Source organism: Cryptomeria japonica, chromosome 5 (assembly GCF_030272615.1).
Source record: "Cryptomeria japonica chromosome 5, Sugi_1.0, whole genome shotgun sequence".
Taxonomy (NCBI): domain Eukaryota; kingdom Viridiplantae; phylum Streptophyta; class Pinopsida; order Cupressales; family Cupressaceae; genus Cryptomeria; species Cryptomeria japonica.
This window is the reverse complement of record NC_081409.1, coordinates 873109510-873137019: the sequence shown is the minus strand read 5'-3', so window position 1 is coordinate 873137019 and position 27510 is coordinate 873109510. Positions and strand designations below refer to the sequence as shown.

Below are 27510 nucleotides of genomic sequence, written 5' to 3'. Positions count from 1 at the left end.
TTAAAAATAATACAAGGGGTAAATTAGATGGTACTTAACGAAGTGACATAATTCTTGGTTAGAGAGCATCGACTCCTTTACCATCAATCTGGATCAACGAAATTAACTTTTAGGGTTCACCTCATATTAATTTTAAAATCAATCGACTTGGAAATGTATAACACGGCGAGCTTCACACTAATTGCTAGGCATGGATTGCCCTCATATATTTATTTCTCTTCCTCTCCATTTCATTCTATACAATTCAATTGCCTTGTGTTTCCTCTGCAAAACAGTAGTTTGGTCTACCATGGCTGCTCTTTTTTCTTTATACCTAATGCTTTCCATATTTTTTATCTCCGCTTTTCCTCACTGTCTGAGTAATCTATCTCCTCAACAACAACAACAACAATTGCTCTTGCAATTCAAATCTGCCGTCTCCAAGAAAGGCAACTCTCTGCCTGACTGGAATCCCCTTCACCCCTTGTGCAACTGGACTGGTGTTATTTGTCACTCCTCTTCTCACTCTGTCCGTGCCATCAATTTAACCCTAATGAGTTTAGATGGCACCATCTCTCCTGTGCTCGGGAATCTCTCCTCTCTTCGATACCTAGACCTCTCCTTCAATAACCTCACTGCAACCATTCCCCAACTCGGCCAACTCCCACGTTTACGGATACTCTGGCTAGACCACAACCAATTACAAGGAACCATCCCGCCCACTCTCTCCGCTTGCCGCCGTTTGTATAGCTTGACACTTTCTTTTAACCAACTGCATGGTAGCATTCCGCCTGAGCTGAGCCTTCTCACAAGTTTGATGTACGTCTACTTGGGCGTTAACAATCTCACAGGTACCATTCCTAGCTCTTTAGGAAATCTCTCCGCCTTAGTTTTATTGGATTTGGGCGAAAATGAGCTCTCTGGCACCATTCCACCTGAATTGGGAATTCTCACTGACATAGAGTCTCTTCTTTTGTGGGGAAATCATCTTAGTGGAAACATACCAAAGTCCCTCGGAAATTGTTCTCGTCTCCAACGACTGGCCTTAAATAAGAACCGACTGAGTGGAACGGTTCCAATGGAGCTGGGTAAGTTGAACCTTCTCACCAGGCTTTACCTACACACCAATCAACTTGTTAGTGGCAGCACTAATAAATTGGCCTTTCTCACGGCTCTCACAAATTGCTCCCACTTGCAAGAAATGTTTTTGTCATATAATCATTTCACAGGTATATTGCCCCCATCCATAGGCCACCTGTCTTCCAATCTCAATGTCCTGGGTTTACATGGCAACATGATAAGCGGAAGCATACCACAGCAGATTGTCAATCTGACAAACTTAACTTTCTTAAATTTAGGCTATAATCTTTTCAGCGGCAATATTCCATCTGGAATTGAAAAATTACATAAGTTGGAAAGATTGATTCTGGGTGGAAACAAATTAGAAGGAAGTATTCCAAGTCAGATAGGTGCAATGCAACATTTGGGACTCTTAAATCTTAGTCACAATCAGTTATCTGGAAAAATACCAGATTCTCTTTGTAAATCCCAGCAGCTAAGACATCTTTTACTTCAGCACAACAAGTTATCAGGGAAAATCCCTGTTAGTTTGGAGGGATGTCAGAAGTTGGAGCTCCTTGACTTATCTTACAATAAACTAGGGGGGAGAATACCTCGTGAACTCATTGCCAGCCTCAAAAACCTGCAATTCTACCTCAACCTTTCGTGGAATTCTCTGGAAGGATCGTTGCCACAGGAGATGAGTAAAATTGTAATGGTTCAAGCCATAGATATATCTGGAAATCAACTTAGTGGGGTCATTCCATATTCTCTAGGAGACTGCACAGCATTAGAGCATCTAAATCTGTCCCACAACGCGTTTGTTGGTCCAATACCAGATTCGCTATCCAAATTGAAGAATCTCCACGAAATGGATCTCTCTTTCAATAATTTGTCAGGACAGATTCTAGAAACAGGGATGTTTCCAAATAGAACTGTTGTAGCATTGTTTATGGGGAACCCTGACCTATGTGGCCCAAAAAATTATTCATTGCCTCCTTGCTCAAATCAGGGGCACAAAAAGAAACATTCCCTGCTAAAAATAACAGTCTTATCAGTTGTTGGAACAATTGCATTTGTATTATGCTTGATCATTCTAGTAATGCTATGGAGGCATAAATTTTCAGGGAAGCTAGTCAATTCCTCAAGCTTTGTTTTTCAAAGGCTCCGATTTCCAAAATTTTCATATCAAGATCTTGTCATTGCCACATCTGGATTTCATGAGTCAAACTTGCTTGGAGTGGGTAACTTTGGATCTGTGTACAAGGGCATCTTGAGGGATGGTAACATCATTGCTATCAAGACTCTTAATTTTCAAAATGAAGAAGCTCTTAAGAGTTTTAAGACAGAATGCAAATTGTTAGGGAGGATTCGGCACCGTAATCTCATCAGAATAATAAGTGCTTTTTTCTACCCTGACTTCAAAGGTTTGGTTCTTGAGTTTGCATGTAATGGGAACTTGGAAAAACATTTGCACGCTGACAGAGATGATGAAGGCTTTTCTAAGTTGCGATTGAGTGACCGTTTCAGCATTGCTGTAGATGTAGCCCATGGCATGGAATATTTGCATCATGATTGTCCTCTACAAATTGTGCACTGTGATTTAAAACCTAGCAATGTGCTCCTGGATGCCAACATGACAGCCCTTGTCACTGATTTTGGTATATCCCGTTTAACTACTATAAATTCCATAGATTCATTGAGTACTACAACATTTGCACTCAGAGGATCCATTGGTTATATTGCTCCAGGTAACATAATTAAGCTATCTTTATATTGCCATTATCATTTTCTTTATTAGCTTCTAATTAATTTCATCAATAATTTGACTGCAGAGTATGGATTGGGTGGGAGGGTTTCTACCAAGGGAGATGTTTATAGTTATGGAATTCTGATATTAGAGATGATTACAAGGAAGAGGCCAGATGATGACATGTTTGTGGGAGACCTGAACTTACAAAAGTGGGTGAGGTTGGCTTTTCCAGACAGATTGGCAGATATTGTTGATAGTGAGCTGTTGAAAGATGTGAATGAAAACATGGAAGACAATAGATGTCTTGTTTCTTTTATTCAAGTTGGTTTGCTTTGCAGTGCTGAATCACCAAGAGAGCGACCTTCAATGAGAGATGTAGCCAATGCCTTGGGGAGCCTCAAGACATCTTTCATTGGAGGTGCACCTACTTTCAATTTAACATCTACCATATCAGATCTCCTGCGCAATACCAACGCCACAGGAACATTGGTATCTGACAGTCAAAGTTCTTCATTTTAGATGTTTGTAAATTTAATTAAAAGTGTTAGTCATTTATGTTTGATAGTCTCAATTTTGTCTTTTAAAACAGGCTAGTCTTCTTTCCTGTCAAATCCAGCTTTAGTTAAATTCTTCTTCTTTCAGCTTGTAAGTCGTTGCAGTTCATGTGTTTTCGTTAAACTAGTTTGAGAAAGTATGATGATGTCAATACATAATGCAAACTATGTAACATATTGTACTATTTGTAACACTTTCTCTCATAATGTGCAAAAGTTTAAGAATTTTTTTTCCTTCGTTCCCAAATATTCAGTAGTTCCAAATTTTAAAACGTGAGACCCACAAAACCTAAATTATTATAATAATAATTAATATTATTTATAATTATATTTTTTTCAATTGTAAGAATATATGAGTCCATCAAAAGCTACATTATTATTATTGTCGTGTAATTTGGGGGGCCTGTGTACGAAACAGAGGCCTGGGAAGCTTTTCACTACAGATGAAACTTTTCGATTGTCAAACACACAGCTCTTTCACTTGTCTAATTTGAGAATGCCGAAAAAATTACAAAAGCAATAGGAAATGCTGATTTTGAAATTTTTATATTATATGCGATAAGAGTCTTTTGACATTAATATTGATTTAGAACCATAAAACTTTGGATTGTCCAATAGACATATAATTAGACATTAATATAAATACAAATAAGATCGAAATCCAGTTAATGAGTTTCAGAGGAATCTTTTTAAGCTTTTCAAACATGTATATATTGTATTAGAAAATATTAAATTCATAATAAATCATGGTTTAAGAAATTTATATTTATGTGATTCTAGTTTAATAGTGAAATTTGTATTATTTTAATTTGTATTTAATTTTGTATCTATTTTGGAAGAGTGGATCAAAGTAATTTCATATTGACAAATATTGCAATCTTTTGTGAAGTTGGGCTTATTTTCCTGCCTTTCATAACCTACTTACATTTATGTACATATATTTATTGACACTTCATCCTTTTTTGCATATATTTATCACAATTTCTTTACAAGATACACATTCCTATATATATTTAGCTACTTTGTTATTCTAGGTTATTCCTATGGTTGTAGGAGTGATCCTCGGTCCATGGATTCAACTCATGAAGTTCTACAATCTAGATTCAAATTTGATTACATTTTGACATTACAGTAGGTTTTGTGAACCTGCCAAACACATCTTTGAATGATTTTTTCCTATGTATCCAAATTATAAGCATTCAATTTCATGCATTTCACATCTTCTTATATCCAAGAATTCATCCTGAAAATTGCAAGGCCAAACCATGCAACATGGTGGAATTCAGACCAAAATATCAAATAACAAACTTAAGAAAAATACACTATTTCATCCCCAAACAATTTTCCTTAGCTATACAAGTAAAACCAAAGAAAAAACTAGCCTTCATCTGACTCCTTGAAGATAGAAAAACCATTCATGGTGATTGCATTCCTCACCCAAAGTATAAAGCATTTGCAACCAAGCACATACCATACATTAAGAGCTCCAAGGTATCATCCTTTTAAGATTTGAGGAGTCTTTCTTGACAATCAATGATTTTTCTACTTGATAGTAAGTCTAGCCACAACTTTATGCATGGAGGATTTGTTGTGAGACGAATAATTGAAGAGGAATTTGAAGGCTTCAATGTCACTATTGTAGATGGGTTTACAATGCCTTGCACCTAGGTGATTAGATAGCTCAAGATGACTTTGGGCAATTATGAGCTATGCAATCACTTGTATGTTGTGGGTATTCAAGAAACATATATTGTTTTGGGTTTCCAATGGTTGCACTCTATTGGAAGCTATTATATGAATCATCAAACCATGGAGTTCAAGTGTTAATCCAATGGGAAAGGAGTGTTGTTAAGAGGTCTATCAAATGAACCACCAAGAGTAGTCACTGCAAAGAAAATGTCTAGAGAGGATTTTTAAAGGGGATGAGTAGATTGAACAATGTCAGTCATAATCCATCCAAGAAGTTTTTTCAAATGATAGTTTATATTTCAATTATATGCCTTCAATATTACCTCTAATATTACCTCTAGATAAGGAATTTGAGAATGTTATTGATTTGTGATAGGCTGTCAAACCTATTATAACTACTTCTTATCACCATCCAATGGGTTATGAATATTTAATACAAAAGATCATAGAGGAACTCCTTAACATATGATTCATAAAACATTACTCTAGTCCATTTTATTCCTCAGTGGTACTTGTGAGGAAGAATGAGAATGTGCATAAACTATAGAGATTTAAACAAGAAGACCATCAAAAATAGAAATCCCAAATATAGAATAAATAAAGTCATTGCTGAGTTACATGGTGCAATGTTATTCTTCAAAAAAAATTTGATATTAGGGTATCACTATATTTGCATGAGGAAAGAAGATGTGGAGAAGACTATTTTTTGATGTCACTATGGGCATTGAAAATTTCTTTTCATGCCATTTGGTCTCGCCAATGCTCCAACAATATTGCAATGCTACATGAATAAGGTATTTAGTAAACATGTTAGGAAGTTTGTTTTGTTGTTCTTTGGTGATATTTTGATTTATATTAAAACATGGAGCATCAATATTTAAATGATAAGTTGTATAAATGTGATTTTGGTTTGACTAAGATTTTTCGAATTGGGACATGTCGTAAGTTCTAAGAAAGTGCAAATTGACCAACAAAATATTTAGGCAATATTGGATTGACCACCACCAACCAATCTCACTCAGTTGAGAGGGTTCTTTGGTTTTTGTACTTACTATAAAACATTTCTCCAAAGATTTTCTCAAATTGTTGCCCCTTCAAATAATTTAACTAAGAAAGAAGTTTTTGTGTCAATAGAAGAGTAGAAAAAAAAGACAAGTTCAAAGAGGTAATGAGATCATACCTAATGCATGCAATTCCAAATTTTTCTGTACATGTTGTTGTTGAATGTGATGTATCTAGATAAGGTATAGAGGCTATCCTAACTCAAAAGGGGCATGCAATAAATTTTGGGAGCAAAAAACTGAACCAACTAGAGAGGGGATACTCCATTTCTGATAAAGAAATGGTAGCAATCATGCATGCTCTTGATAAGTTTATGCAATATTTGGTGTGTGGAATGTTTGTGGTTAAAACAGATTATAACAGTCTCAAGTTATTCTTGAACCAAATAAATTTTAATGACCACCAACAAAAATGGGTGTGTATATTGCAAGCTTATGGTTTTGAGATTGAATATATGAAATGGAAAAAAAATGTAGTTGTTGATGCTTTTTTTAGGGAGCCTAGTCTAAGTTCTCTATCTTTTATTTCTGCTGATTGGAAAGTATCTGTAATTTCATTATATGTTAAGGATTTATTTCCCTCTATTGTATTGGATGAACTAGGGGAGGATGAGATGCACACAATTATTGATGGGCTAATCCACTATAAGTAAAGAGTAGTTTTGGTACTTGGATCTAGGGTTAAGGAGAAGAAATTAAGAACTTTTCATCACACATCCTTGCCTTCTAATCAAGGGTATTTCAAAATATATAGGCATATCAAAGAGATATTTTCTTGGAAAGGCATGAAGGAGGATGTCCTCAAACATGTCAAACAGTATATGGTTTGCCAACAAAACAAGAGTGAGTATATTTTTCCAACAATATTATTACAACCACTTCCAATTCCTAAAGAAAAGTGGGAAAGAATCTTCATGGACATTATCATTGGTTTTCCAGAGGCTCAAGATAAAGATAGTATATATGTTGTGGTTGATAGATTGAGAAATTATGCACAATTATGTCTTATCATATTTGATTTTAAGGCATCCCAAGTAATAGAGTTGTCTTTTAAGGATATTTTTAGATTTCATGGCTTACCCAAGAATATTGTTACAGATAGAGATAGTAGATTTTTTAGTTAATTTTAGATGGAACACTTTCATTTGATAGGTACAAAACTCACACCTAGAATAGGTCATCATACTCCAAAAGATGGGCGAATAGAAATAGTTAAAAAATGGATAGAAGGATACTTGAGGAACTATTTTTCAAACCAACAAAGTGCTTGGGTAAAATGGTTACATCTATAAGAGTAATATTATAATGCCTCGCATCATATGTCTATTGGCATGCCTCACTTTTTAGTTCTATATGGTTATGATTCACTTTCTTTTGAAAATCTATTATTTTTAGATAGTAGAGTTCCTACTGTAAGTGATTTTGTAAAACTTGCAGGCTCCGGATCAACAAAAAAATCCCTTGTGGACTTATTAAAAGAGAGATGGGTGATTGGGCATCTAATGAACGAGATAGAATAAGATGGTGTACAGGGTCTTATAAAGTTTAGGTTATAAAATCAAAGAGTTGTCTTTGGCCAAAGATGACTAGCCATGTAAATTACTATGGAGCAAACGTTATCTTTCCAAAGCCGGGGTCTTCGCTTCGCTAGCAATTCAAGGATAGGTACTCACTTAGGAGCATCTAGCAAAAATGGGATGTCAAGGAGAAATAAGATGTGTCCTTTACAAATCAAGTGATAAAACTATTAATTATTTATTTCTAGCTTTCTCATATGCAAGGAAATGCTAGAATTTCCTTTTGAACAAATTAGGTTTCATCTATCGTAAGCCCCAACATCTGATAAGTTGGTTCCAAATTTGAAATGGAATGGGAAAGAAAGGCCTCTTTGAATGTCTATGGAAGGTTTCATCCTCAATAATAATATGGGAAATTTGGAAAGAAAGAACAAGGAGAATTTTTCAAGATAAGGAATTTTTGGTGGAAATATTGATTCAAAAAATGGGAGATTAGGTGGTGGAATTTGTTAATATAACTTAGCTAAGGATAAAATAGAAAAGGGAGTAACTTTCAATTCATGGGATGATATTATGATCAAGAAATTAAAGGTTCTATCAATAACCAAAATCTATCACAATGGGAAAACTAAATCCATAAAAGCTAGCAGGGAGAGAACTAAATGGTCCCCTCCACAAGCCCGGTGGGTTAAAATCAATTTTGATGGGGAAACATGAGGTAATCTAGGAAAGGGGGACATGGGTTGTATTGCTAGAAACAATGAAGGAATCATTATTGCTCATGTTTCAGAATCAATAGCAATGACAACCAATAATATAGCGGAGATAAGACTGGCTTTGTTAGGATTACAATTAGGACACAAATTTGGAGCAAAGAGAATTCACCTATAAGGTGACTCTCTGATTTTTGTCAATGCAATTCGGTCTAACGGATCACCAAATTTGCTTATAGCTAAATGGTTAATCTGAATACAAGAAATAATTGACAAACTAGAAGACTTTAGAATATCCCATGTCTATAGGGAAGGGAACTAGGAAGATGATATGCTAGAAAAAATGCTACTATTAGCACTTAATTTCTATCATTTGAAAGTAAAAATGCCACAACAAGTGTCATATCACTATGTCATACATGTCATAAGAATTTAAATTTTGTAATAAATGGTGGGTTGTTTTGGTCTTGAGGATATTTGATTCAAATGATTGTCATTAATTTAAGTCAGGACCTCATGTCAGAGGATAAAGGTACTCCTAGTGATGTAAGGACGATATAGGAGAATTATTTAAACCATGGGTAAAAGAAGGTGAAATCATTGATCAAGTGATAAGTGGATTATGCATATCTTTTAGCAATTATTTAATAGGGTTAGGAAAAGTGGCTGACTAACTCCTTTGGTAGTAGTTGAGTTGGCACTAAACAAGGTAGGGATAAGATGACTAATATTACTTGAAGTAATCATCAAATGAGTTGGCTCCTTAAATCTTGTTAAACCGAAATAATGATAAAAAAGCCATGAGATGACATCGTAGCAATCAGGAAGCAATGAGATCTCTTAAATGGATTTGAATGATTATTAAATCTATTAAAGGATAGGAGAAGTCTTGAGAATGTCAAGCTACTCCTAAATATTGTGATTTGCTTATCAGTTAAGAATTGTCCATATCATAGAGATCCCAATTTGTCTACTAGAAAAGAAGAGGCAAATGGCTTTTTTAGGAGGAATTATAGACAAGAGGCTAAATTCCATCCTGAAATACAAGCACCCCTTAGTAGTTTATACAATCAAACTTGTTCTACATGAGGAGTTTATAGTGGCAGACCACAGGTATCGGGTTAATTTGGACATTTTGTCAATGTTTTTGGCTTTATCATTAGACAAGGGCTTAAGTAAAGGAATGGATACAAACCTATCCGAAGCCATTTTCAAAAATTAGTTCTTGGCTGGTTTAGAAGAGATATTGAGGAACTGTGAGAATTTTGGATTCCTCTACCTAAGGACTTTGACAAACAGAGTGAGGAGATTCCAAAATTGCCAATTATTCTATTGGATGATGAAGTAGACTACCAGGACCACAAGGAAAAATCAATCAAAATCTAAATTTCCTTCTAAAATTGACAAACGTGGTTGTCAACCTAGCATCAGAATGGATCTCAAGTTTCATCAAAATGGAAAGTCTAGAATAGAAAACTCAAGAAATTAACATGGAAAGAGAAGACCCAATGGTGGACAAAGATATGGATGATGATTTTGAAGGTTAGACAAGAAAGAATGCCCCCTTTTCTTATGCTTTTGTAAAATTTGTTTATTTAGCTTTAGAAGTTATGTATGTTAGTAAGGATAATCAGAAAGATGGAGTCGGCCTAAAGGCCATGAAGTAGTTTTAGAAGTAGAGATATAGAAGTCTCTAATGTTTAACCTATTTATCATTGGGTCGAGGGAATTTTTGTAATTTTATGATGGTCCATTTGAACTTGTAAACAGTGGTAGTTGAGGGCATTTTGCATTTATATGATTTCTCTATGCGAATATAATCAAAATTATGTATAATAGGCATAATACATTTATAGAAGGAATTTTGCAACTATTTATTTTTCATCTTTATGTCAATGATGAGGACTGGCCCTCTCTAGTGGTTTAATTATAAAAAAAAAAACACAAATCCAAGAGGTTTTGATGTCTTTCAGTGACAATTTGCATCATGCTTAAACTCAACAAACGATGCATGTATATAAGAAGAGAAAATAGAGAGTTTTTGATGTTGGGGACTTGGTTTTTGTTAGATTGTAACCATATAAGTAGATTTATTTGAAGAGAAATGGAAGAGAGAAACTCGAGTGAAGGCTTTATGGACCATACAAGATTACTAGTGTATAGGATGAAAATAGAATCAGGTAGTATTAGGACCTAACTCCACTTTCATTCAAACATTAAATTACAAAATCATGTAAAGGAGTGATTCTCTTTGTATAAATATTGTGAAAGAGAGTCAGGGAATACTTATTGCAATGCACACCAATACAATTTTTAGATTGTCAAACACGTTCACTTATTTCTCACTGCTTAAATTGGAATAATGCAGATTCATATAGCAATGATATTTGACATTTGATATTGAGAACTCAACATGTTTTGATTGTCAAAATAAATCAGATTATCAACAATTTTGAAGAAGTCTATCAAGCCAAAAGGTTTAGAGAGACAATTCACGTTGAATACAAAGAAAGAATACATAAAGTTAAAGATTTGAGTAGCAAATGATTATAAAAATGATTACGTCTAATTAAATTATGCATTGTTTCAAAAAATAAATTTAAGAAAAGAAAATGATATCTAATAAATTGAGTAACATTAGAAATATATATTTTAAATGATAAAATAGTTTTACAAGTATTTGCATGGTGTAAATATGATAACAATTGTATCTAAACATTATAAGAAAATAATATCTAAGATATATAAATAAATAAGAATTATAATTAAATACATATATAAATAGATTTGTAAATTGAAATCAATTATCAGAGATAAATCTAGAAAAAAATCAGAAAATCAAATTCAGACCAAGTAAATGATACAATTATGAATTGTAGAAATCTAAATAAACTGTTAAATTAACATATTTTTAAGTACAGTTTTAATTATTTTTTTTTCCTAATCAACAATATTATAAAATTGGTTATTATATAAATAAATAAATAACAAACAATTAACAATTAGAATAAATTTTTTTAATAATAATTTTTTTTAATATTCTTTTATTCAATATAGTATTTTATATAATTTGTTTAATATTTTCTTTAATATATTTCAATATATTTTCTAGTATAATTTTTCATATATTTATTTATATTATTATTTTTTAACTAAGGTGGAGTGAAACATAAATATCAAAACATGAAGCTTAAATTTTAATTTATTTAGAATTATAAAAATTAATTAAAAAATATTAAGATGATATTATTTTATTGCACTAATCTAAAAGAATATTTAAATATAAAAATATTAAATATATTTATATTATATTGATTAAAAGTTTTAAAATAAATTATAACATAATTTAATTATAAATAATATATACTAATATATTTATAATTCTACGTAAATTAACAAAATGAAGAATTGACAATATGGTTATAATAAAATGTATCAAAAAATATCTATCAATATTTAAGTATATAAATTAATTAAAAGTTTATACATATTAATAATAATAAGTATAAATACAAAAATATCATCTTTCCATATTGATAATCAATATATTTATAAAATTGTAGTATATTTAAAAATATATAGAAATATGTAAAAGTGGATATATAAATATATTTATAAATACAAGAACTATCATACTTAAAACTATAAATAAACATTATAACAAAATATTAATAATTAAATCTAAAATTAATGGAGTAAGGATGTGTAAAATAAAAATGTAAAATGAACATTTAACAAAAGAAATTTTAAAAATGAAGATACAATCTACTAAAATCAATGCAAAGTAGTGTTTTGTTGTGTGAATTATTATAAATGTGTTTAATTAGAAAAACACATACATTGATGAGAATTTTAGTATGGATGAACTTTTTTTTGTATTGATAATAGAGAGTAAACTGAAATACAAAATAGTTAAAGCTTTATTAGCAGATCATGGCAGCCTTCTAAGAAAGTAGTCACATCAGAGAGTATGTAAAGGCTAGGATATTGACATATGGGTTTAAACAAAATACCCATCAACATATACACAAAGCCTATACAGTCCTAAACCGACATACATGAAAAACATTTACAAGGCTATACAACTAAAGAGGCATATACAAAATATGTCAAGCTATATATATCCATCATGAGACAATTATGTGCTAGATCCAAGTGATCCATCCTAAGTGGCCTTCCATCCAGACCAACCTCTGATCATCCAGCATTTTGGCAGAGTGTACCATTTGCTCGCGAACCAGCTATCCATTTCCTCTTATTTCCTCCATGAGAGCATCTAGGGCATTGACAATGATGATGTGATGAAAGAATAAGGATCCGGTCAACTACTGAGAGGAGGGGGTGAATCAGTAGATAGAAAACTGATATAAACTTTCACCAATCTCAGAATCAACCTCTCGAAGCAAACTCTAAACTGACAAGTTAAACCACTAAACTACAAATGCAATATCACTATCAAGTTTAACCGGTTGACTGTTATAGCAGATTAACAATAAACAAATTGAAACTCACAAACATCTAAATACTTTACTAACATAAGTAAAACTTCATTTTAGATTGCTGCCAGTTATCATAACATATCAAAGTAGACTAAGTAGTTAAGCAATTAAACCATAAAAAACATAACCACAAAAACATTCACAACTTGACACAATATTTTTGACGTGGAAACCCAAATGGAAAAAACACAGTGAGATGAGACTCACAAGTTAACTATCTGAGCTCTTCTGAAGTTCACCCTGTTAGGAGCCAAGCCTGTTAAAGCTCTACAAAAAGTCCTATTAAGAACAGATCCTGTTAGGGACCACCATGTTGAGGGATTGACTATAATTCTTTATTAGAACCAATATCTTGTGAGGAGTAACCTTGGTAGAGGATTTGAAATCCAAGCTAATGGACCACTTGGTTAGAGGACTTGAATAACACTAAGCTTGTTAGAGCCTACTCGGTTAGGGGATTTTACTATTGTAATTGTTAGAAAACAACAGGGGTTTGTTGATCTATTTGAATAGCACTACGCTTGCTTGTTTAGATCCTTTTCATGCTCCTATCTGCCTTTACACAAATTGTAGATACATCATCTGGTTCAGCAACCACACACTCAACTAGAACTTTGCCAACTCTGAAACAAAATAACTCATCAACCTTATAAACAAATCAATAGGTCGGTAACACAACAAAAACCTAATTCTCTCATAGATATTACAAACAAGTTGGTTCAAGTATGACTATTGGATTACATAATAATATCTGCACATTATCCAAGAAAGCCTCGACCGCTCCTTAATCACCGCTTCGTTGAACTCAATAACTCATCACGCGTTTTGCATTACATGCAATATACTTGCTTATTCCCAAGATAAAAACCATTATCTCAACCTGCCAAAAACACTTTGAAACTCTCTTCATACAGTATGCATACATTTCATAATCATTACTACTCATCATTAGATCATAAACCAATACAACCAAACTTAATCAGTTAGGGTTTATCAAATCAATAGGTAGGGTTTACTAGTTCAACTCTCCAATACTTAGCAATGTCGGTTCACTCCACAAACTTACCTACCGGTTATAGTTCCCTTCATTGGCTCTTCCTATCGATTACAAAAAACATTATAACAATATCATTACTAGTTAATTGACATCAATGACAACATAACAAATCATTAATGCAATCTTTCAGCAAATGCCAACAATCTCCTCCTTTGGCATTGATGGCAATACAAGTATCAATACCATTGATTGCTATGATTATGAATAGGAATCCTGGTTTACATTTTACCATGTATTCTCCTTATCTTTAGCTGGTAGCTTGTTGTAGATCTTCTTTCTGTCAACCATATAATTATTCTTCCCATAATCACATAGTTCTTCTCCCTCTTTGACAACAATGCCAAAGTGAAAGTAAAACATGCAAAGTCAAACTTCATTGTTTAGCATCAACAACCTACAACTTGATGCTCCCCCTATGGAATACCTCCACTTCTATACCAATCTTGATGTAAAATTCTGCAAGTACCTCCGAGACTAATGTACTCTACATCATGCTCAATTGACCTCATGAAGGGGTACAACCCCTAGCTAACTTCTAAGATACTCAAAAGTAGTCTTAGGAAGAGGTTTAGTAAAAATATTTGGAAGCTGCTCCTTGGTAGAAATATGCTCCAAGATCACATCTTTACTCTTCACTTTTTCCCTCAAGAAATGATACTTCAATTCAATATGCTTGGTTCATGTGTGCAAAATAGGGTTCTTGGAAATATTTATGGCATTGGTATTGTCACACAAGATCTTTACAGGTTCTGAAAAATTCATCTTGAAACCTTCCAGAATGTGCCTCATCTAGATAGCCTTGGTACAATTCATATAAGCTACAACATACTCAGCTTCAGTAGTAGACTGTGATATACAACTCTGCTTCTTGCTACTCCATGAAACAAGTCTTCCTCCAAGAAATAATGCTCCACCGGTTGTGCTTTTCCTATCATCAACTATTACTATGGATTGTGGTATCCATATGAAGGTAACTTTGACTTGAAGGTGTATACAAATGCAGACTAGGTAGGTAATGTTGATGATAGGAAAAGCACAACTGGTGGAGCATTATTTCTTGGAGGAAGACTTGTTTCATGGAGTAGCAAGAAGCAGAGTTGTATATCACAATCTACTACTGAAGCTGAGTATGTTGCAGCTTATATGAATTGTACCAAGGCTATCTAGATGAGGCACATTTTGGAAGGTTTCAAGATGAAGTTTTCAGAACCTGTAAAGATCTTGTGTGACAATACCAATGCCATAAATATTTCCAAGAACCCTAGTTTGCACACATGAACCAAGCATATTGAATTCAAGTATCATTTCTTGAGGGAAAAAGTGAAGAGTAAAGATGTGATCTTGGAGCATATTTCTACCAAGGAGTAGCTTCCAAATATCTTTACTAAACCTCTTCCTAAGACTACTTTTGAGTATCTTAGAAGTTAGCTAGGGGTTGTACCCCTTCATGAGGTCAATTGAGCATGATGTAGAGTACATCAATCTCGGAGGTACTTGCAGAATTTTACAGCAAGATTGGTATAGAAGTGGAGGTATTCCACAGGGGGAGCATCAAGTTGTAGGTTGTTGATGCTGAACAATGAAGTTTGACATTGCATGTTTTACTTTCACTTTGGCATTGTTGTCAAAGGGGGAGAAGAACTATGTGATTATGGGAAGAATAATTATATGGTTGACAGAAAGAAGATCTACAAGAAGCTACTAGCTAAAGACAAGGAGAATACATGGTAAAATGTAAACCAGGATTCCTATTCATAATCATAGCAATCAATGGTACTGATATTTGTATTGCCATCAATGCCAAAGGGGGAGATTGTTGGCATTTGCTGAAAGATTGCATTAATGATTTGTTATGTTGTCATTGATGTCAATTAACTAGTAATGATATTGTTATAATGTTTTTTGTAATCGGTAGGAAGAGCCAGTGAAGGGAACTATAACCAGTACCTATCACAATTTTTTTCACTAGTCTAGGTACTAGGGTCCATGTACATTGTTCTTCTCAATTTGTTTGAGCTCCTCCTCCATAGCTTTGACCCAATAATCATCTCCAAATGTTTCCTTAGCAGTTCTAGGATCAATAGTGGAGATCATGCAAGAATTCTCTCTAATTCTTCTTCTGGTTAACACTCTAGCATCCTTATCTCCAATAATCTAGTCGGGATTGTGATTGAGTCTCACATACCTCAAAATAACATGATCATTATCTTCAGGTTCTTCTTCTTCATTAACAACATCTTCTTTTGAATCTACCTGTTCCGATCGAATTGGTACAACAACATTCTCCTTACCAGTTTCAGGTTTCACAAGTACTAGTTCCAAAAACAAAATGCAAGGATCTTCATCCTTTTTCTCCACATTGGTTTCTCCTGAGACTTCAAGATACTCATCCACTCGAACATCAACACTCTCAATGATTCTCTGTGTCTAGTTGTTATAACATTTGTAGGCCTTACTCTTGGTGGAATAACCAAGAAATATACCTTCATCACTTTTAGCCTCAAACTTGCTAACATAGTCACCTCTCTTAATAAAACATTTGCTACCAAATATCTTGAAATAACTAACATTAGGTGATCTATCATACCAGTATTCATAAGGAGTCTTATCCTTACCTCTTTTTACAAAAATCTGGTTCATAGTGTAGACAGTTGTGCTAACAACTTCTCTCCGGATATTTTTTTCTACACCTCCTTGTATCAACATCATCCTAGCAGCTTCAACAACTGACTGGTTGTTCCTCTTTGCAATACTATTTTGTTGCGGTTTCCTCGATGCAGAAAGCTACCATTTGATACCATTTTCTTCACTGCCTTGATCAATCCTCAGACACTTTATCTTCTTACCACTCTCCTTTTCAGCTAAGGCCCTGAATGCCTTGAATTTACTAAATTCTTATGTTTTATCCTTCAAGAATGTGACCCACATCATTGTTGAGCAATCATTGGTGAAGATCATAAAATATCTGTCACCTTGAATACTTTTGGTCCGTATTTGTCCACAGAGGTCTATATGAACCAAATCTAACAGATGTTCCGCTGAAAAAGATTTTCTCTTAAAAGTTGAGGATGTCATCTTTCCCAACTGACATTGCTTACATAGAGAATTAATCAGTTTGTCCAACTGAGGCAAACCTCTCACTATCTTGGACTTACTCACTTTAATAATGTTATCAAAATTTGTATGACAAAATCTCATATGCCAGAGCCAACAATCATCTACTTTAACAATTAAACACTTGTAGACTTTAGGATTCAGGTGAAATAGGTTACCTTTAGTCTGCTTGCCAGTTCAAATTAGTTCACCTTTGCTCCCATAGATTTTGCACATACCATTCTTAAACTCCAAAGGATATCCGCTATCATTGAGTTGAGAAACACTCAAAAGATTGTTCCTTAGTCCTTCAACCCAGTAGACATCATCTGCACTACTCTTTCCATTTAGAGAAATAGTTCCCTTACCTTTAGCCATGTAGGGAGAGTCATTACCAAATCTCACAACTCCGCCATCAAATTCCTTCAAAGAAAGAAATTTGCTCTGGTCACCAGTCATGTGATGTGAACAACCACTATCAATAATCCAATCATTAGAATTATCCATGCGAGAAACTAAAGGCTTTTGATCAGATGTTTCTTCTTTAATGGCTACAAAAACAATGTCTTCATTAGCACCACCCTGAGATTCCTCATTAGTGATACCACCATCAACTACAATAAGATAATCTCTTTTGCCTTTTCCCTTGTACTTCTTGAACTTCTCTCGCTTGTGCTCATTATCACCACTAGGATAGTTAGTTGCAACGTGTCCAATCTTGTTGCATGCAAAACATTTCAAAGGTAATTTACCTCTATATTTACCGATTCCTCTAGCCAACCACTTGGCCAAAAATGCTTCAAGCTCAACCAAACTGTCTTCATCATCAACTTCTCTGCTGGTTCTAGATTCATAACTATGACTAACATCTCTATTTTTCCTCATAGATGGGTTAAAAACTGAAGCTCTAAATGCAGACTCATATTTCTGAACACTACCATCATAACCATTTAATTCAAGAACAGTAAGCTTATCAATGACGGAGTCAAGGGTTACCTTAGTTTTTTCAATATAATTTAGCTCTTGAATGGATGCAACTCAAATAGCATAGACCGGTAGCAGGGTTATCAACACCTTACTAACCACTATGGTATCTTCCACTTTACCACCAACACTCTTGATCTCACCAACTATCTCTTTTATTCTCTAACCATACTGTTGGACATTCTCACCTTCAGCCATCTACATGTCATCAAACTTTCCTCTTAGACTCTCTTCCTTGGCAATCTTCACATGTTCATCACTATTATAAATCTCTTCAATTTTCTTCCATACCTCATATGCACTCTCCAGACCATGAACATGAACATATTCTGTATCAAATAAATAACTGATAATAGCCTCCAATGCTTGATTATTTTCATGTTTCTCTTTCTTCTGATAATCACTTATAATCCCACTAGGTGCAACAAATTGGGTACCAACATGTTCCCAGTATTGACTTCCTAGACTCTTAATATAAATTTTCATTATATCACTTCATATTCTATAGTTCTCTCTATTAAACTTCAGACTTCCTTCTTCATCATGTTCTATAATATATTTACCTCAAGTTGTTAGGCTTAGACCTTAGAGGACTTGAGAAGCTCTAATACCAATTGATTGTATGATAAAAGAATAAGGATCTGGTCAACTACTGAGAGGGGGGGGAGAATCAGTAGATAGAAAAATGATATTAACTCTCACCAATCTCAGATTCAACCTCTCAAAGAAAACTCTAAAGTGACAAGTTAAACCACTGAACTACAAATGCAATATCACTATCAAGTTTAACCGGTTGACTGTTATAGATGATTAACAATAAACAACTTGAAACTCACAAACATCCAAATACTTTACTGACATAAGTAAAACTTCATTTCACATTATTGTCAGTTATCATAACATATCAAAGTGGATTAAGCAGTTAAGCAATTCAACCATAGAAAACATAACCATAAAAACATTCACCACTTGACACAATATTTTTGACGTGGAAACCCAAATGGGAAAAACCACTATGAGATGAGACTCACAAGTTAACTATCTAAACTCTTCTGAAGTTCTCCCGATTAGGAGCCAAGCCTGTTAAAGCTTTACAAAAAGTCTTGTTAAGAATAGATCCTGTTAGGGACCACTTGGTTGAGGGATTGACTATAATTCCCTATTAAAAGCAATACCTTGTGAGGAGTAACCTCGGTAGAGGATTTGAAATCCAATCTAATGGACCACCTGGTTAGAGGATTTGAAGAACACTAAGCTTGTTAGAGCTTACCCGATTAGGGGATTTTACTGTTGTAATTGTTAGAAAGCAATAGGGGTTTGTTGATCTGTTTGAATAGCACTACACTTACTTGTTCAAATCCTTTTCATGCTCCTATATGCCTTTACACAAACTATAGATACATCATCTGGTTTGGCAACCACACACTCAACTACAACTTTTCCAACTCTGAAACAAAAGAACTCATCAACCTTATAAACAAATCAATAGGTCAATAACACAACAAAAACCTAATTCTCTCATAGAGATTACAAACAAGTTGGTTCAAGTATGACCATTGGATTACATAATAATATTTTCACATCATTCAAGAAAGCCTCAACTACTCCTTGATCACTGCTTCATTGAACTCAGTAACTCATCACGCACTTTGCATTAGATGCAATATACTTTCTCATTCCCAAGATAAAAACCGTTATCTCAACACACCAAAAATATTTTGAAACTATCTTCATACAATATGCATATGTGTCATAATCATTACCGCTCATCATCAAATCATAAACCAATACAACCAAACTTAATTGGTTAGCATTTATCAAATCAACGGGTGGGGTTTATCAGTTCAACTCTCCAATACTTAGCAATATCGGTTCACTCCACAAACGTACCTACCAGTTACAGTTCCCTTAACTAGCTCTTCCTACTAATTACAAAACAACATTGTAGCAATATCATTACCGGTTAATTGACATCAATGACAACATAAAAAATCATTAATGCAATCTCCATGCAAATGCCAACAGACAAAGGGTGTTCTTTTAGCATTCATCCTCCCCCAGGTATAGCCATGAGAGAGTTTGAAGATAAAAATTCTTGTATGTCCATCAATAAGGAATCTATGAAATTTCTCCTTATTCATCCTGAAAACCATAGGAGCTTGCGAGAAAATAAAATGAAAGGTGATTCTACAAAAAGACTCAGTAAGGGCCCTTTCTTGCCCTTGAAATCTTTCTAAAATCCTAATTTTCCATATATACTAAAGGATTTCACAAGATAACAAATTCCAGAAAAGAGTAGTGTTTTTCTTAATGCCTTTAATAAATCCAATAACAACATCAAGTATGTTAATATGCACCAGTAAAATCAAACCAAACATAAGCCACACTTCCTTAGCAATAATATTGTCAAAGAAAATATGTCTATTGGAGTCCTTAACTGTATATATAGTACAAAGTTCTTCTTTACTATTTTCAAATCTGATATGCAACTTATCAAGCATTAGCAACCATCTAGAAGTTTTCTTTTTAGGAGCCAAAGGAGAGCTCCAAAGAGCCTTAAACATTTTACCCCATAGAGCATGTGATAGATCTGAGTACCAATTAGTATTAACATGATTAAGAATATTATCATTATAAGATAGAGTTTTATAGATAGAAATTGATTTCACATTACAGAGTGGGCTGCCATCAATCCATGAGAAGGATACAAACCTATCTTCATACACATCACATTCTTTAGGAAGTTGCAAGAGATCATAAGCATTGCACATTATGTTATAAGTCTTTTTATTATATATAGGAAGTTGATACTTGTTGGATAGATCATTCCATGAGATGAGAGCACCATTAATAATAATATCTTAAGACAACAAATACCTTTGCTAGCCCATTTCTTTGTCGAGCAACCTTGAGTGAGGGCGAGAGGTTTACCATTGTGGGTTAAGTTCCACTAGATTGATCTTTCCTCATAGACTTGGTTACCTCGGTTGATCCAATTATTGCCAATACTAAATCTAAAGCTTTCCCATGCTTTCCATATATACTTAAAGACAACAAAGCCTGTGGTAGAGACTGAGAGATCCAACTAATAGGTCACTAATAGGAAGGGATTTCCAGGATTTAGCCTTCTTGGGAAAACCTAGTCTTAAGAAATAAAATAATATGATCTTATTATTATTTTAATTAAATTTTTACAATTCTAAATAAATTAAAATTTTAGCTACATTTTTTTATATTTATGTTTATATTTGAAATTTAAATAGTCAATCCACCTTCAAAAACCAAAAAACGAAATATAAATAAAATATATTAAAAAATTAAAAAAAATTAAAATAAGTTAAATATATTAAAAATTCAATAAATAATTAAATAAAATATATGAAAAATTATACTAAAAATATAATTAAAATATATGAAAAAAATATTAAATAAATATATAAAAAATATTTAAAAAATTATTTAAAAAATCAGTGTGGGCTAGGGTTGTGGGTAGTTTTAACAACCACAACATAGGGCACACAGCTACCAAAAAATTTCTAATGGCCCATTTTTTTTTTGCTATAGCTATTCTGGCTCTGAAATAATATGTCCCTACATGATATCATAGGACATTGCACGGGTGTACATAATCCCATGCATCGAAGTTCTCGGGACCCACCAATGATGTGGAGGGATCTTAGTGTCCCATGACATGAACAATGTTGTCATTTTCACCTTGAGGGAAAATCTTGCATGCGGCTAACATTTGGCTGGCCGATCCCACGATTAGGGGCATGCGGCTAAAATTGTAACCTCGCTGCTCTCACGGTTACGGGCACCCCGTGACATGCTCAAAAAGGTTAATTTATATTTTTTAAAAATTTATGCAAAATTGGTAAAAAGAATCAATAACCCAGTAGTTTGAAATTCTTATTATTTTTTTCATACGAGAGCTGCATCCACGAGGCAAACGCTTCGTCCATAGGGTAAACATTTCTAGAAAATCTTGATCGTTCTGGTTGAATGAGGAAGCCGTTGAATCATGAAGGGAGGGAGTTGTGCATCCAGTGGAGGTATATACATTGTATTGATATATGTTTTTTTTCTAGATATCATCAAGGCTTTTGTGAAATCTTTTTTCTGTATGTCTAATTTGTATTGTAGGCTATGCGGGAGTTCTAAAAAAGGATAGAGGATTTGTGGCTTCACAAAGGTGAGGCCAAAGTTGGCCACATGCATAACACAAGTTGTATGAGATTATTGTTATCAGCTGCTAACACATGGTTTTTCATGGGGTTTTTTTCTGAAATCTTTTATTTGTATGTCCAATGTTTGTATCGCAAGCTATGAGGGAGTTGTGGAAAAGGACATAGGCTTTGTGGCTCTACGAAGGTGAGGACAAATTTGGCCACATGCATAACATGAGTTGAATGGGATTATTGTTATCACCTGATAACACGTGGGTTTTTCATGTGCAGGGAGGAGGGATTGTACCATAGAGGTGGGTAGGAGGTCTCAAGATTGGTGTGTAGGGTTTGGTGCCAAAGGTAAGTTCAAACCCTAACAGATAACATGATGGTTTTTTGAATTTCATACAAAAACCTTCCAACTAACCCTCATGTTGTGCGAAAATAGTTGAAACCCTAACACATAACATGACATTTTTTTGTTTTCTAACATTTATTATGTTCACTGTGAATTTTGTTTTTAATTTGCAACATTCAAGTGGAGGTGTAAGGAATCCAAGTATCGATGTTTTTTTGGTGGTTGGGTGAAGAAGAGTATAAAGGTGTGTATATTTGCCTAACCATATGTGCTAGTTTTCCATAGTGAGAAGACCTGTGAAAGATGAAATGCCAATTTTCTTCATTTTTTGTATGTTAAAATTCAAATTGTTTGAAAGTGTCCACTATTTTCTTGGGCCAACCAAACACAATTATGTTGTTTTATTTGTTGAAAGGTTGTGTGATAGGTCCCAATATGTTAATAGTTATAAAATACAATGGGTTGCTTGCTTTCTATAATTATGAAGTTGTTGCAATACCTCACTCTTTTGAGTGTTATGCTTGTGTTGTCAGCCAACTATGCATATGTGTGTGTGTATATGTGTGTCTATGTCTGTCATTCTCTCTCTATATATCATGCACACACACACACATAAACATACATATATACACATAAATGAAACATTCCTCTTCAATCCATGTACAGGATATGAAAGCTAAGTTCTTTTATTTTTGGTAGAAACGAAAAATGCCATAGAAATAAATCGTGTGAATGCATATATCTGTGTATATGTGTGTCTATGTTTGTCATTCTGTCTCTCTATATATCATGCACACACACACATAAACATACATATATACACATAAATGTGAAATATTCAGACTTCCTGCCCACCTATGCAACACAATCCCTCATCACTACACACAAGGAACTCTCATGTTAACAGCCTACTTATTAAACCCAAAAGCTTGAGACAAAAAATGAAAGTCTACCTAGTAGCCTTGTTGCAATGTGTCACATTTTTTAGTGTTCTATTTCTGCAGTCATCCAATTATGCATGTCTATGTGTATATGTGTGTGATTTTGTTTCTATCATTCTCTCTATATATATATCATACACACACCCTAGTACACCCTTGCTATTGTTGCTACTCATATAATGCGCATCTGCCCTTGCCCATGTGCTCCAAAACAACAAACTAATCTTCCTATTCAATTCATTATTTCTCATATTTTTAGTGTTTTGTTTCTCACCTCAGCCAATTATGCATATGTCTGTGTGTATATGTTTGTGTTTGTGTGTCTATTATTCTCTCTCTATTTATCACGCACACACGCACACACACACATAAACATACATATATACATAAGTAGTTATATGTTGCAAGATATATATATATATATATATATATAGAGGGAGAATGAAATACACACAAACACACGCATATCTAGACACATACATATGCATCATTGGATGACTAAAGAAATGGAACACTAAAAAATGTGACATGTTACACAATGAATTATGTTGCATAATTGGCTACAACGTGAATGGCTACAACCATGCATGTATTCCCATCTATTCCATGGAGTTAGAATTGTTTCAGCCACATAATCCGTCATCCATCCCTACACACAACTATCATCTTAACAACCTACTTAGTAAACCCTTAAGCTTGAGACATAAAAATAAAACAATCTTCTTAGTAGCCTCTTCTTTTGTGGACACGATCTTTTCTTTTCAACCCTTGCCAATGAAATACACGTACTCTATCATTCTTTTTCTATTGTTGTGGTGTGTGTTATGAGCATGGCTAAACTACCATGAAAAATTAGTTATAAAGTTCATGTTATCGACTTGTTCAAAGAATTAAAGCCACATCTTATTTTGCTAATCACAATCAACTATATGTGATTTTGGGAAAAGTCGATAACATGAAGTTTATAACCACTTATTGGAGTGAGTCCATGGCTAAACTAGCTCCAAAATGGGGCTAAAAAACTCATTTTATTGACTCTTTTAGAAATTTTGGAACAATCAAAGCCATAGATAATTTTGTTGATCACAATCAATGATCTGTAATTTTTGAAAAAAATTGTGTTATTGATGTGTGGTTTTGGAGCCAATTTAACCCTGACCCAGAATTAGCTGCATCTTTGAATTTTCTAAAATTTATGAAAAAGTCAATAACAATAGGTTTATAACCTTATTTTGGAGCCAATTTAGTCACACCCTATTGTGCACACTTTCACCTCCGATGACATGACGTGGTGTGGACGTTGCCTAAGGCACGTCCATGTCATCATAGCCCCTATGTATGCCATGTGCACCTTGTCAGAGGTCATGCATGGGACCACCTCCAAGTGGGCATGGGTATGCATGTATTTGTATACTGAACTATGGATTGCATTAGTGTTGTAGTACCATTTTGGAGCCAGAATAGCTCCATCTCAAAAGCGTCAAAACTTGTTGCAAAATGATGTGGAGATGGTGGAGGTGATTTATATTTCTAGGCTTTTACTCCCTCTGTTTGCTTTAATATTACTTGCATTGTAATGTTTCCTTATTAATAATGTTTAGGGCTTGTCTAATTTCTTCTAAGTGGCTTGTTTTTTTATATATATTGAAGCATATTATTCTTTTATTTGGTAGAAATGTTTAAATAAAAATCATATACTTTATCAAATAATATTAATGTCCTTAGTTTAATGTTTTAGGTAATGAAGAAAATGATCAATGCAATTGTGTGTTGCCTTATAGTCTTTCATGTAGATGTGCATCTTAGGGAATAATATATTATTCCCAAATTTGAGAGCTATAGAAATGTTATTTATGGAAATTGCCCTCATCAAACCAATGTGATTTATATGAACCTTATATCCTGATTCTTGCAGATGATGTGTGCAATGCAACTACTGATGTGTATATATTAAATTGATTTGAATAAGAGAGGTTACATTGATGTGACTGTATGTGTAAATGTAGATTAGCACTGTTCATGAAAGGAAGAGTACCATGTAATTTTGAAAATCCAATACTGATTTCAAATATTATCTAGAGTGTTGTGTAAGATGAGTGGATACTGTATACATGTTGTCGCAGTGATGGAGCCCTCTCTAGTTGGCATCATTAACTCATCATCTCTGTATCCTTCCTATTGTCCATTTTTCTCCATTGAGAAATTCATACCAGGTTATTAATAATATCCCCATAGAAACTAAGAGACAAAACCTTTATAATAGATACTTCTTTTGAAAGAGACATATCTTTCAAATAAGGAATTGGTTCTCTTTATTAACATTAATTATCATCAAAGAGGGACGAGCTAAATCGTTGCACAATAGATTGTGATGGAATCACTATCTGTGTTTTTGTACTCTTGTTTATCAATCTCTAATAAAGTCTACTAATTGTATTATAATTTGGATGGGGACATCATATCCACCCTTTTTGAGAAGATGCCTAATGGATCATAATCCATAATTTGTTGCAAATGCAACAAAATCATTCCTTATTACTGCATATATATGATGAAAAGTGATGATAAACTATTGTTAGACCAAAAAGATTCAACCACAAAAAATCTAGGTCCTACAATGAAACATTCACCAATACCAATAGAGATACTTAGGACCATACAAATAAACAAAATAAAACAATATTACCATTCACATGTCAAGTAGAGTTTCAATCTCCATTGTCTCCTATCTCCATTGATCTTGTTTGATATATTTGCTCTCAGATTTTATGTGTGCACAAGAGCTCAACAAAGAATGGAAATGTGGTTGATAGTTTGGTTGTAAGATGGCTTGATTGCATCATTAGGTGATTAAACTATTAGGGTTGATAATGAAAGAAGCATCCTCTTATATACAAGACACTTTAGGAAATGGAAGAATAAGATTAAGAGGTGTAAAGATAAATGGTCGGCTAGGATTAAAGAGTAGGTAGAGGAAATAATTAAATGATGAGATGGGGTAGGTAAGAGATGAATTAAGAGATGAGTGGCATGTGTCATGGGTAGAAAAGGCTAATGAATTAATTAAATAAATAAAGATTTATTTAATTAATAGAGAAACTAGGATTAATTAAATAAATGAAAGTATTTATTTCATTTAGCAAAAGGAAAATTTAAATAAATAAAAGTATTTATTTAAATTAGAAAACGCTTAGAAGAGGATAAATGAATTAATTAAAAAATAAAGATTTATTTAATTAATAGAAGACTTAGGATAAAATAATTAATTAAATAAATAAATAATATTTATTTAATTAGACAGGACAATTTTAGATGTCTACATTTTTCCCCTGTTTGACACAATGCAACTTGTTGCGTTGGCTCAAAGAAGATAAGATAAACTGATACAAAGTTGCCCCATGATGGGAATGATATGCCCCCTCGAGAGATTGGATGAAAATGTTTGAAAAGATCACAGATAATCTCTTGATATTAAAGAAAGGCTAGATAGGACTGACATGATAGGGTGGCAAGGTCATGTAGGAAAAAGAATGACTCAAGAGGAATCAACAGAATCGTGTCTATGTCTTAAAAGGCCAAAATTTATAGTGTTGTGATGAACATACGCTATCAATTGGATAAGTTGCTGAGAGGATTCACTCAAACAGGTGCCCTTCGGAAGACAACTAGAAATGAGGCTAGAATTGACAATTCTGTGATAAACATACGTTGCCAATTGGATAAGCTACTGAGAGGATTCACTCAACAGGTTCCCTAAAATAGGTAGGTTTGCTAAGCTGAGTGTAGGATAAGCCGTCAAATTGATAAAATCTAGCGAGTGCTCTAGAAAAATAGGATTAAGTTCAATGTGACAAACATATACACTAGGATATAGTACCATGTGATAGACATAAGCACTAAAATAGAGCCTGATGAGCAGCACCATGTGATGGACATAGGTACCATTAGGCTAGGATATGATAAGATAAGTAGAACTATGTGATGAACATGAGTACCACTAGGATTGACATGATTTATTTGATTGGATGCATGAGTACTTACCCCTGATTGATTCTATAGAGAGATTTCCTATGACACAACAGTTACA

At 33.7% G+C, this 27510-nt stretch overlaps 1 protein-coding gene across 1 annotated transcript in view; it reads left to right on the top strand.

The window, feature by feature from the left end:
- Positions 1-289: 289 nt before the first annotated feature.
- The window catches only part of LOC131876272 (putative leucine-rich repeat receptor-like serine/threonine-protein kinase At2g24130), a 54345-nt gene continuing 27124 nt past the window's right edge, over positions 290-27510 (top strand). The window contains exons 1-2 of the mRNA XM_059221178.1: positions 290-2789; positions 2874-3280. Coding sequence (XP_059077161.1) covers positions 290-2789; positions 2874-3280 — 2907 coding nt within the window. The remainder of the gene's footprint in view (positions 2790-2873; positions 3281-27510) is intronic.